Below are 15588 nucleotides of genomic sequence, written 5' to 3' on the forward strand. Positions count from 1 at the left end.
ATATACGTGGTTGCGTTGCGTGCTGCATAAACATCTAAATAATGTTCATCTTCTTCTGCAAGTTATCCCAATCAGATGACTAGCTGCTTAATTAATATATAAAGACCTCACTTGAGTCTCCAACGACAGTACTAATATATAAATCTATACGCAAGAACACACACTAACTAACAATTAATTAACTAAACGGTCCTTTTGGAGCAACTATTATACGATTAAATATTTGTTTTAATATTTTTCATCGTCTCCAGCCCAGAAAAAACATAATGAGAAGTGAGAACCCACATTTCAAAAGAGACAGATATACCCACAGATATTTATATTATAATTAGGAGGGGTTAATTACTAATTAGCCATAATAACAAGCAAAGATGCATCATCAGGGGTTAATAATTTTTTAGATAACTTCTAGGGCATGGTCGGTCATTTGCTCTTGTTTTATATTCACATGGTTGTTTTCTCAAATACCTGGGCATGGTGCAAATTTCTGAGTGTCATAGATTTCGCTTATTGACCTCGCAACTCAAGAGGAAATGACAGTGACTGACTGACGTAAAGTTCCCCACATCTTAATTTAACTATTTTGTGTGCTTACGAGAATTTGAGAGAGAAGGATACGCCACTTTTTAAAACCGATATGGATATATCTAAAACAGATTTATTAAGTTATTGTATGTCATGCATAAGTTTTTTATTGACATATAATACTTCATTATTATGCAAGTAATGTCCTTTAGTGGTTAATTCATTTCATATAAGCTGCTCTGTTCAAAAGTAGCGTATACATTTGTTGAGAGAATTTACAAGTGATTATAACCATGGATTTAAATATCGATATTATCGGCGAAATATTGCCGATAATATCGATTTTTCGGGTAATGGATATTTAAACTGGTTTCCGTGTAGTTTTCGTCCAAATATCGCGATATTATCGATATTATCGATAATATCGCGATATTTTGGAAATATCGAGAAATTTCGTTGAACGGTGCAATCGGATTCCGATATCGGACGCCGGAGATGGTGTGCCTGTTCCCGAGCCCATTTCGTCCCAAAAACCTTGCAAAAACACGAATTTTAACTTAAATTTCACATATATACTCCAAATTTCACGCATGCATCAACGATTCAACATATGTGATATCGGTTTAGGGCTTAGGGTTTCAATGGAATCTCACCTGAAATATCGATGACTGGGCCAACTCCTTGCTCAGCGGCGCACCACCAGAGACGACTGAGGGAGAAGAAGAAGGATGGAGAGACTGAGGGAGAAGGATGGACGGAGAGACTGAGGGATAAGGATGGACGGAGAGACTGAGGGAGAAGGATCGAGATCGAGGCTGAGGGAGAAGGATAGACGGACGGAGAGACTGAGGGAGAGAAGGATCGAGATCGAGGCTGAGGGAGAAGGATGGACGGACGACGGAGAGACTGAGGGAGAGAAGGAGAGACTGCGTGTGTGGTGTGTGTGTGTGTGGTCTGCGTGTGTGGTCTGTGCGTGTTTTGCAGAGAAGAAGAGACTGAGGGAGAGAAGCAGAGAAAGGGAGAGCCTGGGAAAGTGGAGAGAAAGAGAGGACTGAGAGAGAAGATAGATGTGAAGGATGGGGAATCGGGATGGAGGGGAGGTCACACCACACACGTGGTGCTGAAATGGGGAAGCATGCTGCACCTTTTCAAAGTTTCAATTTCAACCACCCACCCAACCATGATTTTTACTTTTAATTTTAAAAAGTTAAATATAACCATTCAAAATATCTTAAGTTATATGACTTAATGTATTTTTAAATTTTAGATTGGTTGGATATTCTTTTTACATTTTATCATTCGATTTATTTGTGGGCTAACGAGGGAAACCAAACTAGCACATATGAACAATAATTAGTAATTTATTTAGAGTTTTAATACTCACATCCTTATTAAACTCCTAATTAATTTTCAATTCAAACATTTCAAATATATAAAAAATAAAATAAGAATAAGTTTGTACCCATTAATTTTTATAAAAAAAAATTGATATGTACCCGTTATAAGAATAAGTCACTCATGTATCTTACCATGCAATATATAAAGTGTAAAATATTGTACTAATTCATTATATATAAATGATTATGGTGTGTTTAAACTTCTTTCATTAATTACTACATATATAAATGATTAATTACTACATATTTTCTACACTCACAATGTTTGTCAGCTCGCTATATAATCAACTTGATAATGTTAAATCCATCATGCAATGCATTTCCTTCCAATTTTTTGTGATAAACTAATAGATAATTGACTAAATAAACATCCTGCAAAGTTTCAATAAAAATTTCCAAGTTTTTCTTACAATTTCCGTGATTTCCATGTAATTTTTATCGATATCGATATTTTATCGATATTTCCGTCGATATTTCCGTGTTTTTGGACTACCGATATTTCCGATATTACCGATATTTAATACCTTGATTATAACTCATGTTGATGGGCATAATCACAATGCCAAGTGCTTCTTCACATGCATGCATATTGAGTGAAAGAGACTCAATGAGAAATTTAAACCTTAAATTATTTGTAAAACAATGCTCATTGTTGAGGATTCCCAAATCTATCCAAACAATTTTTAGAGACCCATATATCTGCAATAATTTCACTACTAAACGAAGAATATATGCAGTGAAACTTCACTACTTGATTGGCATTCATTCTTGTAATGATACATGGATGGTGCTGTTGCTTCTCTTGGCGCGGCATGCTGAGGCCGAAAAGCTCGGCTGCTACCATCCGAACTGACACAAAATCTGTGCGATCAATCGATCGATATAGTGTTGGCTAAGGTTTTTAGGTCATAAAATGTGGATTGTGATCAATTGTGAAGCTAGAAACCTAGGAGTACACCTTGCTTTTTGTGCACGCTAAGGCCACATATAGATGAATAATACCATGATATGTGGTACGCTATCGATTTTATCATGAGCTTTACTGTTGCTATTGCAGCTATAAGGTTGCATACGTGACAAGTGACAACAGCTTGCTTGTCTATTTTTGGTCAAAGCCAAAAACTACACAATGACAACCTTGTAAATACCACACATTACATACCCCACATATATATATATATATATATATATATATTATAATACACACACACACGATATACGTAAGATTGAATACATCTAGATTGATGACGAACATGGGATTCATCATAGTAAAAGTTGTATATGAGTTGCGTTTGGTGTTGTCCTAAACGGGAAGAGAATGTGATAAAATTAGAATAGATTCAGAGTTCAATTCCATTCGTATCTCAATCACGAACATATACTATCATACCCGGGATTGAATTAGGCCAAGTTCATGAAAGCTTTTACTTGGTTCAGTGCACCAAAGAATATGTTCCTACTTCCCATCAATTTTCCTTTAGGATAAAAATGGTCCTAGAATTCTAGAGAGGACAAAATGAAAACCGAAAAGTGTGTGAAGTTGTACAAGACTACAATTTAGACCCACTAAAACATGGAAATATATGGTTGACAAAAAATTGGGTGGTGGCTGTTGGGGTGGCGTATCAAACTGTATGATTGATAATTCCATCTGAAATTTCGCCAGCAGGAACAAAAGTCGGGATGCACAATTGCACACAATGTTACAAGGAAGTCGAAAGGTTTTTTTCACTTTGGGCTCCACCTTTACATTAATTCATAACATACAAAAAGAAAATACATTCTAAATCGTCAAGTTTGGATAACTGCAACTTTATACCTCATGTTTAAAACATTACAATATCATACACAAACTTGTGCTTTACTTTTAATATCATACATTTATTATCAATATGTCAATTTGACCGTTAAATGATGATATAGAAACTACGGGTTCCACTTTTTTGTTAATGTGGCCGTCAAATTTGTTCCATGTAGACACAACCAATAATTTTGTGTGCCGATGGATTTTTTTTTTAAACATTTTCACGGGAAACGAGGCATCGACCTCTTTCCCCAGGTTCTGTCAAGGCCAACTCCGACCACGTCCTCTCCAACGTCACCTCCACCTGCAACTCCGTGTTAAGTCCACGCTCCTCCAGCTTGACGCCATCGTTGAGCACGACAACTGCATCGATGGCGTCAAGCATGCCTTCTACATCCAAGACTACGAGTATGCTGCCAATTACCTCCAACGCTTCTTCTATATCAATTCTGAGTATAGGGATTCCGACAAGAACCCAATCCTGCACCCACCCATCAACCACATCCATCCCACCAATTCATCACTCCACCAAACTCCTTAATCCAAAAATGTGGGCTCCACCTTTAGTTTACCACGTTTTCATTTAATAGCGAAACTGATTATTAAAATGTAACAGATGTATGATGCTGAAACTAAAACATAAATTTGTATATGATATTGTAATGTTTTAAAGATTATGTATGAGGTTTCAATTGCACTCAAACTTGAAGGTGCAAATTGTAATTTACTTTAATGCAAAAGTGCTTTTTTGGTCACTTCTACATATTACATTGCTAATCACTTCTCTAATAGAGGTGTTCCTCTTCGCTATGTACGTGAAATTCACTTGTATTAGACAATCGTCAATAGTGCAATTAATAAATGTGGTCCAAATAACAACACTCTTAATAGTATTCGTAGTCATGAAGGCTAAATAATGACTTGAATCATGTAGTTTGGATGTAGTTATACTGTTGATACGACAATATTCTACATTAAGGGTGCGAAATTTAGGCTAATATGTACAATGAAGCATCCATAATAATTAGATATCAAACTTATCATCAAAGTGAATCGATCATGAAACCTCCCACTTTAGTTGACGAGGAATATCACTAGCCATATTGCTAGTGGCAACGAAGTTCAACTTTAACCTTATATACCAGTTGATTACATCCCTAAATTGTCACAATTTAAGTCGTGTAGCTTACTAATTTGACCAAGGATAATAATAGCTTAATTTCGTCAATCAACAAAAACGAAAGTGGAACTCCGTCCCAACACCCCAAAAGCGTACTTTGCTGTCATACATGAGCCCAATTTCGAGCCCAAATTATAATTGGGCCGGCCTCAACTCGGCCCAACAACGCAAAAGGTAACCAGAGCAGGTTGTTGGTCCACTCTCAGTCTCACAGACTCACAGACCAGCTCTGGCAAAGTGGCAACACTGACGGCAATTCCTTCGCTGCCAAATTCCAATTCCGCCAAGAAAAAAAAAAAAAAAAACCCAATTCGCAACGGTAAAGTGCATCGCATGTAAACGCTTCTCGCAAGGAAGGTAGCGATTCCGAATAGGACCGAATTTAAGAACGTTTTTTTAGAGAGAGAGAGGCAATGGAGGTGGAACTGAAGGAGATGCTGAACGACCTGGAATCGCTGAAGAGATCGCTGGCCGATCCTTCTCATCATGCTCCAATCGATAAGGTGAAATCTCGCATTTCCGATGCGTTTGAGATACAGATGAGAATTTGTGAGAGCTTTTGGTTTGGATTTTACTGGTTTCGATCGAATTAGCTGCTTGATTTGGCTGAAACGGATCAGTTTTTTGTTTTATTAGATATTGTTAATTGTTCATGTGAAAATTCAGGTTCTGATCGCTAATCTGTGATAATTTTCAGTAGTATATGCGTAATTCGTTGATTAGGATCTCTTGTTTATTGATTCCATGTTTTATTAGTTTAGTTTTTTGGTGGTTGTTTGTTTCCTGAGAAAATTAGAGAAAGAAACAAGGATATTTAATTATATAAATTTAGCGTGAAGTTTAACTTATGAAAATTAACTAGATTGTTGTTCTTTACCGGGAACTAGAGTTTCTGCTCGCAGAATGCTGATAAGTTTACTAGAGTTTTGTAATTTTTTTCTTGTAGAACTGACTTTTCTTTTTGCTTCATGAAAAATGTAATTTGTAGCTACAATTCCGCGTAGAACGCCTTACGAGCCTTGCAAAGTCTGGACCTGTCCGGCGTTCAAAAGTGAAGGTAATTTTACGGTTTATCTACTATCATTGTCAAAATGTGTGATGATGATTGTATTGTTGGTTCATGCATTACATGTTTGTGTTGACAGGATATGAGCGCCGAGGTGGTAGATAGCAATCCTTACAGTAGGCTTATGGCACTTCAGAGGATGGGTATTGTGGGGAACTATGAAAGAATACGGGATTTCTCAGTTGCCATTGTTGTCTGTATTTATCTCCTCTTTTAGTGTTCCTTCTGTCATTGTAGAACGAAATTTAATTTTGTTATATCAATGCCTGATGTCCTATTTGGTTTGTTTGCAGGGAGTAGGCGGTGTAGGAAGTGTAGCAGCTGAGATGCTTACAAGATGTGGTATTGGTCGCCTTTTGTTGTATGATTATGACAAAGTAGAGTTAGCTAACATGAATAGGTTATTCTTTCGACCAGAACAGGTAATGATACTTGTTTTTCTCATTCGTCATTCTTTGTTTTTGAAAATTGTCTTCACTAGTTTTGTCTCAGTCATGTCATTTTCTGTTCAAAGGTTAGGTGCTACGGTCATCATTATAATTTCCAAGTACTTAATGATTAAAAATAATTTCTAATTTCTAATTTTAATGTGATTTTTTATTTTCAGAGTGGCATGACAAAAACAGATGCTGCTGTACAGACCCTTTCAGACATAAATCCCGATGTTATACTCGAGGTAATCATTTCTCATGATTTTTCTTCTATCTAATTTCATTATGTCTGTAAAATGCATCCAATCTTGAATTTCCATCTATAGTTTCTAGGCGTAGATGAGTGATTATATGTTGATGCTATTAGTACGGATCCTTGTATATTTAATTGTTCAAACATAGTGCCTATATTTTATAACAATGCTGATCAACTTCTTTGTGTTTAGAGCTATACACTGAACATCACAACAGTGCAAGGTTTTGATACCTTTATGTCTAGTTTAAAAAATAAATCGTTTCGCCCAAATAAAGAAGGCACTGGAATAGACCTTGTGTTAAGCTGTGTTGATAATTATGAAGCAAGAATGGCTGTTAATCAGGTATGAGGTTATATAGTTAGTTGTCTTCGTTCCTTCTGCCTCCAAAAAAACTATTGTCTAATTTCTTTCCCCATCTGATACAGGCTTGCAATGAACTGAATCAGACATGGATGGAGTCTGGTAAGCAAAGTAGTTCCTAATTGTATTACCCTAAGCGTTAACTGAAAGTCCCATGGTGTGCGACATGCATTGAGATTTGAGATTCATTTTTGGTGAGATCTAATCAGGACCTAAGATACCCACATCTAGATCAGATATACAATGCTGAAGTGCACAGTTGATCAGATGCATCTCAGCTGTAGATATATGTGCATTTATCATTTGTATGTATGAAATATGTGGTACTCGCATTTGTTAGGCATATAAACTTTATTCTGCATGTGTTTTTCTTAATCACAGAGGCATACATGCTATATCTTGAAAAAAGAAAATTTTTGAAATACATATCTATACGAAATCTAGTTATAATTTACATGGAAATTCACATGAAGAACATAAACTTTGACAGGTGTGTCTGAGGATGCCGTTTCAGGCCATATTCAGTTGCTGATTCCCGGTGAAACTGCATGTTTTGCATGTGCACCACCTTTGGTATGCTTTTTTGTTTTTGTTTGAATTTTTATGATGTTGGAGGATTCTCAGTGAGAAATATGGAACATGAATGCTGGAATAGTGATAACTTTTTTCTTCTTCTGTATCTCTTCCTTAGGTCGTAGCATCTGGAGTGGATGAACGTACACTTAAGCGTGAAGGGGTTTGTGCTGCATCTTTACCTACCACTATGGTAAGAAGGTTTCCCTTCCAATCTCTGGTGGCTCTCCTTTCTTGGGACTTTTGTTATTCAAATTTATTAGTGTTTGGGTTTGCACTGGTACGTTGCTTCAGATTTATGTTGTGGTACTATGGACAATGGTACAACTGTTACTCGTATAGCAATAGCAACTAACTTTCGTTTCATCTTATAGGGAGTTGTTGCTGGGCTTCTAGTCCAAAATACACTAAAATACTTGCTGAACTTCGGAAACGTCTCCCCATACTTGGTAAGTCGTATGTTGTATTCTCTCTTGTTCTGCTTTTATTTGGCAAAAACATCTCGAAGGATTTAGTAAGTTCATAGATCTATATTTTTAACATTTAGCATCAAATGCTGTGTCACTGCTCCATGCTGATCCGCCTAAATTTTGATTTTCTTGGTTGCAGGGATATAATTCTCTTAAAGACTTCTTCCCAACTATGGAAATGAAGCCAAACCCTCAGTGTTCTAATTTTGCTTGTCTGGAACGGCAGGTAAAGAAACTAAGATCCAGGGCACCCGAACTAAATCTAATGATTATTTGAACATCCGGTTAATTGGTTTGTCATTGACGCTGAGGCAATGTCTACCGCGCAGAAAGAATACTTGCTTGTAAAGCCAGCTAGGGATGCTGCAATTAAAGCAAAGATGGAAGCTGAAGCATCATCAGTTCCGGAATCTCCGCTTCATCTTGATAATGAATGGGAAATAAGGTACTTCTACCAACAATGGAACGTTCTTCATATTAAGTAGTTAATGTTTCTTCATGTTAATACCTACGCACATCAGGGATGTTTCCTAAGTTGCATATAAAAAGACTGACATGCAGTTCGGAGGACTAGTTTCATGGAAATGAAAACATACGTTCGGTTTGTGTTTGTTTGCAGTGTCGTTGATGATACCGAGCCGGAAAGTGCAGAGGCCAAAACTTCAGGTGATTTATCCTTTAATGTTTCAAGTTCTATTGATTTCACTCAAACACTTTCCCACCTTTTACAATTCCTTATTTTTGATCTGTGTATGAGTTTCCAAATTAACGAATCACTTGTTTTCTCATCATCACCTGTCATCTGGTCTCAGATGCACTTCCAGAAGGTCTTGTTCGCGAGCTCCCCAGTGCAGATGAGTTCCAAAAACCGCCAACTGAAGCTACAGAGGGTACCATCGACGACCTAGAAGATCTTCGAAAGCAACTTGAGGCCCTAAATTCTTGAATACATCGTAGACGTTCTTCTTTGATATAGTCCATCCCAATTATTGCTTTAGCAATCGAAATCGACCCGTAGCTTTCGTGGTTTTAAGGTTATAGTCACACCCAGAAGTGGGGTGTACATGAGATGGATAATACTAACTTCTCACACATCAAAGACATGGAGGTTTCTTAATGTTACATTATCTGAAATTTCCAGTTAAATTCTCAAATTTATTCTCCTCGGACTTATGAATCATGTATGCCTGTTTGGTTTGTCCTTTTGGACTTTGTGTGTTGCCTAAATTCTCATAAACTTCTGTCCCAACGGCTGCATACGACTTTAGAGAGTTTTTTTTGTCAAACGATAGATGTTGTTAGATTAAATGTTAGATTAACTACTGATGGGGTTCAACACCTTTTCATCACTGTAATAAAGGCCACTTGCATTTTAGAGAGAGTTGGAGACCACGGATGTGATGGGAAATTTTTTATGTATGAACCCCTCAAATATCGATGACGTTTGTGTCATCCCATAGCCATGTGGTTCAAAGTTTTTGATTAAATCTCGACCAAAATCAAATTTCATCGGGGACGACATATTGCTCAAATATCAATCATGTGTTAAGAGCTAATCATTTTAGCAACTAGGGCCTAAAATTAGATGATTAATTTCATCCAAAATGTTGTACCCAACTTGCAAAAATAAAAAGTATTTGGTGCACCTTATGTGCATAAAATATCATTGTTATTTGTTCGATTCGATCGATATTGTGCATAGATGACAAACATTATTGTGCATACAATATTGAATAATTCTATATAGGGAATTGTTATTAGCATTAAAAAAATCTCATTTTACACTCCTTACAAATGTATTTTTCTATTTAATTATAGAAAGTTTGGAGTGTCAAATGAGATTTTTTGAGTATTAATAACAATTCCCTTCTATATAATATTATTAATTAAGGGGTTTTGGAAAGAAAATAAATATCAAAACTTATCGATGGGATCAGTTTGCACATGAGGCAAAGGTCTTTTTATTTTTTTAAAGATATTTGCACACGAGACAAAAGTCTTTCTATTTTTCAGAGTTTATGGTCATTTTTTAAAATTATTATAATTTATAAATTGAGAAAATTATAGCATTAGTTTCTTAATTTTAACTAATTAGAACGTTGGTCTCTCTCAACTAAAAATCTATTACTATTTATCTCTTAACCCATCAAAACGTCTAGCTATACTTCTTTTAGTCAACTCCATACGAACTTTTGTCAAAATGTCATGGTCGTTAAAGTTGAGGGACCATTGCTCCAATTGAGTTAAAGTTGAGGGACCAATGCTCCAATTGAGTTAAAGTTGAAGGACCATTACTCCAATTTAGTTAAAGTTGATGGACTATTGCTACAATTTTCTCATTTGGTTTTCCAAATTTTCCCTTCAATCTTATTGCATGGCACGTGACTCCATTTTGACGGAACTTCTGACGGAGTTAACAAAAACGACCATATCTGCACATTTTGAATCTTTGATAAGTAAGGAATCATTGGTCACATATTTTTAGTTGATAAATCATTACTCCAAATTCAGTTAAAGTTGAAGGACAATTACTACAATCTCGTCTTGTAAATATAGACCTATATTGGAAGTCTCTCAGCACCCACAACCTAAACTTTAGCATCTCCCCACTCTCACTACCGTTCGTAACCACATCACCCAAACTACAACCTCCATCAACATGATTTTCAATCTCATAGACCATTTTGGCTAAAAAGCCTTTTGCTTATAAAATCCTTGTTTCAGTCAATTTTCCTTTTCTTTTCTTCATAAAATATATAGTATGGTGAATATATAATGTAAAAATGTTTGATTGCAGGTTTGCCTCTGAGAGCCGAAGGTCGAAAGCAAGGCAAAGTCACCATGGATTCCAAAGAGCCAGAGTTTGTAGAGTCTAATAATAATGCTTCCAATCATACACTGTCAAATGCCTCGGTGGAGTGCTGTCCACCCTTCTGTATTTGTAAATGAAGTTTTTGAGTGAAGATATTTATGCTTGAAATAAGGACATGATCTACAAAAGTTGTATTCTAACTTCTATCTATCCATGGAAAGTCACTAAGTGTGGGATTTGAAGAGGAGATCTCAAAGTGATTAGATTTGTCAAGTTACCTCGTTTGGTTTAGGATTCATTCAGGAGCCGTTTGAAAGTTCTCTGAATTTTAGGCCTGGTCTTTTTCAAATCTCCATATAATTTTGTAATGCATTCCTAATAAATTTGGTCTAAATTTCCTCGTTCAAATGCAAGTTCTTAGCAACCACATGAGATTTACAGTTTAAAACTAAAAAGAGACCAAAGTACTACCAAACATTATGCATTTGTGAGATGCTTGCTAAGCCCAAGTGCAAGTGCCACTAAAGTATGCAATTCTGCTATTTCGATTCTTTTTTATAACTCAACTGCTGAGAAACAAACATGCACTCAATCAGAATGTGACAATTAATTTTTCTCAAATATAAGCATTTGATGATTAATTTTTCATTGAGGAGGTTCGAAACATAAAAGCCCATTCAATTCCTTATGCCCAAGCATAATTTGTTCCTACAACGACAAAAATACCAAGAAACTATCCATCGAAATCACACCAGTATACTAATTTATTCAGTTCACTAGAAGTATGAATGTTGAAATAAATAAGAAATTTCATTGAACATCCACAATGTAAAATTGACATTGAACTTGAAAATTGGAATCAAAATTATAAAACTTCATAACCCTAATATAGCTTCGATGGTTTTGAAGGGACCGCGGCAGGGGCCCGTCTCCCAGCTGATTGGGTTGCATCACAACATAAGGAGGGATGCGAGCAGATTTTTGGGTCATTCTACCCCCATCCTCTCTAGTTCACATTCTGTCAAGGGATAGCCTCCCATGTCCAATTCTGTTTAGCATTTTATCAGCTGAGGTGGGGGTGTGGCACTGTGGCATAGATTGGACCTCAGCTGCGCTGTGCTCCTTCTCTCCTTCCTCGCTTTGGCTTTTTTGTAGAGCGTTTTTTCATAAAGACAACTGAGGCACCGGAAATACTCACGCTTCACCTTATCAACCTTGATTCACTGGGTTCACAAATCACAACCATTTTCTTCAAATTCTGATCATGGTCGAGCACATTCCTTGCAAACTCGTATAGATTAGAGTCGTTAGACGCTTCAAAAACCTCTAAGGTTACTTCCTTGAGCTGAGATATAAAATCTAGGTTTTGGAGTTGCCAATACCTCCTATCAGATCCACGTTCTGGTGTTCCAAACACATAGGATACGTAAATCTCCAAGATATTCAAACTAGGGAGCCTTTTTAAAAGAGGCCAATGTTGGGACTACGTTGTTGCCAAATCCGTAACAAATCCCAGTACTAATTCGCAAGCACCAAACATTATGTAATGGTGGTTCAGTGCAACCTTCCTTGGACAGAGTTGTTATAGTCCATCAGTCGCGTAAATTAAGAACTTTAACACTCTGAAGAACTCTAGAGAGGATCAACTGATCATTAGTTGTGCTGCTATCCATGTCCCTGTCAAGCTCTGCCTTTTCCAAATTATTAAATTCTCCCGGATTCCGAAGATTTATCGTTGCGTATCCTCTCCAATACAGACTCAGATACCTAAGATACATGCTCAAGTTTCTCAGCAGACATGAAGACGGCGGAGGGGGTGCCACCCCAAAGTGGAGCGCAGCTGAAATGATTCCAAATGCGAGCTTTCAATGGTGATATTCTGTAACCTAGCCACGTTTTCAAGCACTAATTCCTTAATAAATCTGCATGCGGACGAAACCCATTTGCAAAATCTCTCACCATCTTCCATCATCACATTTTTCAACCTCAAACGTACCAGATTAGAGATAGTGCAGGTAGAAAAGCTACGAGCTTTAATAATTGTACCAAGCATTGCAAGATCTCCAGACTTGAGAGACCCACAATTGAAAACGCAACAAGGAACTCAACGGGTTCACGAAGTGTCCAACCCACCTTGGCAGACCGACTCCCACAGAAAACACAAAGGTTTTCAAGACGACACTCGACAGCATTACTAATAGAAGCGCAAACGCGACGTGCCTCATATACCCTCCACGTTGGGACGTTGGTAACTTGTATCCCACTCAAATTGATAAAGCGGAAACTCCCACACTAGATCAAAGGTTTGTAACTGTACCTTGCCGTTGCGATTCACGAAGAAGTTGTCCAAGGAAGCCAGCAACTCCAATCGGTTGACGAAGTTGGCTGTGGAATCTGAGGGAAATTCAGAGAAATTTAAGGTGGGAATTGGGGAACAAACTTGCCCGCATCTTTTCGACAAGCTTCCCACTCGGATGACGTCTGAGAAGGGAAGAGGGGGCAAAATATGATGAACAACTTCATCGGGAAGAGCACTGAATCTGTCGTCTCTGTATATTGCTTTAGCATCCCCGTTCTCAATCTCATCGGAAGCGGAAGCAGGAGGAGCTACTTGTAATCGCTTCATCGTCGATTAAAATCGATTTTAGGGTTTCGCTAAACCCTAGCTACATATGTGTGTATATATATAGTATTAGCAATTTGTACACATGCATTACGGAATAAATGTTAAAAAATTAATAATTAGAAGACAGAAAAAATTAATTAATTGCAACTTTCAATTTCCCCTAAATGACATTTAAACTTAGAAATTTGGGTCAATTACAAGTTAGGGGTGACAATTCTAACCGTTAAATCTGATACCGAGGATAACTGTCCAAATGGATTGAATCTGGGTATGAAAATTCGGGTATATTTTGAATATGGGGAAAACCGTGAATATTATTCAGTTATGATTTTGGATATGGTTACATGGATCCCCAATCGGTATCCGTCCTTGAACTCGACCCGAATAATATATAATATAATAGTATTATATATATATGGAAATGTTATTGACATTCCAAAAATCTCATTTTACACTCATCACAAGTGTATTTTTCTTTCTAAATATAGAAAGTTTGAAGTGTAGAATGAGAATTTTGGAGTGTCAATAACAATTCCCTATATATATATATATATTCACTATTCACCAAATATATTACCTTGAGAATACAAAAGTTGCATTGTGTGAGTTGCATTTTGTGGGAAATTTCAATATTTTGAATCAAAATCAATGGGAATTTAATGGTACTTATGAGAGATATCAAAGGTCAACTAATTTTTATCTTATTATTTATACTCCATAAGATTCATTCATTGAATCATTTTATACATCATATGTTTAATGACGAAATTAGTATTTACTAAATTATAATACGTCAACTAAACGAATATATTTTTTTTGTATTGACGAAGTCGGATGTAATTGTTAACCAATGAGGAATCCGTTACCTGGTGGATATGGTTATGGATAATACATGATGGTCAATTTGCGGTTATGGATATGATTAATTTTCGTGATTATAGATATAGCATTTCCGTCCTCAAACTGAACTGTTGTCATCCCTACTTACAACCTCATACATTAAGTGTGATTTTATTTTAATTCCATAGATCTGTCAAAATTTCGGTCCATTCCTCCATTATAAGCATGTGTGTCCGTTGTAGACCCCACTTCAGACCCAGAGAAAATTTTCATTGTGATCGGAACACGAGTGGTACACCACGTGTTTTTATATAAGTGGTGAAATTTTTTATTTTTTAAAGTTATTAATATTAACTTTTTAACACGTATCCCACAATTTGTATAGTAACATGTGGTGTACTACCCCATGTACCAGTCACACCAGTAGCGAAGCTATAGAGGAGCAAGGAGGGGCGGCCGCCCCTCCCCTTGCCCAAAATCAAGCCCAAAAATAGTGGTTCCGCCCCTCTAGTCCCGTCAGAAGTTATGGCAACTTTTGGTTTTCTGGGTTGCTGTTGCTGCGCTGCGCAGCAAAGTTCTAAATTTTTTTTTTTCTGAAAACCCTTAAACAAAACGACATCATTTACTTTAGTGATTAAAAAAATTAAAATATTCTTTAACTGAAACGACGCTGTTTCGTTTAGTGATTGAAAAAAAATTAATTAAAGGGGGAACGACTTGTCCCCATTTACCTCCACCCTCACTCCCCCGTTCAGTCCCCTTCCCTTTTGAAAACCAGTGAGCCCAGAGTTGTGTGCGCCCCCAAATCCTAGGCACACTAGTCAACCCCCCCTAAATCCCAGTCGTGTCTGCTCTAATCCACTGTTTTGACCACACATCCCACAAACATGTTTAATCCGTCTCTTTACTCAAACAGGTAATTCTTCAACTTTTTATGGGTTTTGAAGATTTATGTTTTTTCTAAGGGGTGTAAAGAAAAATTGAATTATGGGTTGTTTTAATTGTGTTTGGATTCTGTTTCTCAAAACCCTAGTTTTATTTAATTGATAATTGAATATGAATAGGAAAGGTTGTATTTTGTTTGCTGAATGAAAAAGAACATAAGGACTCTTTTTTGAAAGGGACAAATATTAATGTTGAAAACACCAATATGAAGTCCTTAGGAGTTGGATTAGCTGAATTTGGAATTCCGCAGTGATTAGTATAATGGAAATGGTGTGTATTTTTCTTGCAAGATTGTTGTTTGT

General features: G+C 36.7%; 1 protein-coding gene and 1 long non-coding RNA gene across 3 annotated transcripts; one reads left to right on the plus strand and one right to left on the minus strand.

Moving 5' to 3' along the window:
- Positions 1–733: 733 nt before the first annotated feature.
- LOC139196717 (uncharacterized) lies at positions 734–1940 on the minus strand. The gene is made up of 2 exons (XR_011581819.1): positions 1179–1940; positions 734–1059 (listed from the first exon to the last, which is right to left on the minus strand). It is a non-coding gene; the product is annotated as an uncharacterized lncRNA (long non-coding RNA).
- Positions 1941–5109: 3169 nt separating this feature from the next.
- LOC103437535 (ubiquitin-like modifier-activating enzyme 5) lies at positions 5110–9225 on the plus strand. 2 transcript variants are annotated; one of them, XM_008376016.4, is made up of 14 exons: positions 5110–5409; positions 5895–5963; positions 6052–6165; positions 6266–6394; positions 6580–6648; positions 6850–7002; positions 7086–7122; positions 7511–7593; positions 7712–7786; positions 7968–8042; positions 8203–8289; positions 8393–8508; positions 8683–8729; positions 8876–9225. In XM_008376016.4, the coding sequence occupies exons 1-14, from the start codon at positions 5320–5322 to the stop codon at positions 9007–9009; spliced, it is 1278 nt and encodes a 425-aa protein (XP_008374238.3). In that variant the 5' UTR covers positions 5110–5319; the 3' UTR covers positions 9010–9225. The 2 variants fall into 2 exon arrangements, with proteins under 2 accessions (XP_008374238.3, XP_070680142.1); XM_070824041.1 differs by having other exon boundaries at positions 5111–5409; positions 6052–6169.
- The last annotated feature ends 6363 nt before the right edge of the window (positions 9226–15588 follow it).

This window comes from Malus domestica, chromosome 06, assembly GCF_042453785.1.
Source record: "Malus domestica chromosome 06, GDT2T_hap1".
Classification (NCBI taxonomy): Eukaryota; Viridiplantae; Streptophyta; class Magnoliopsida; order Rosales; family Rosaceae; genus Malus; species Malus domestica.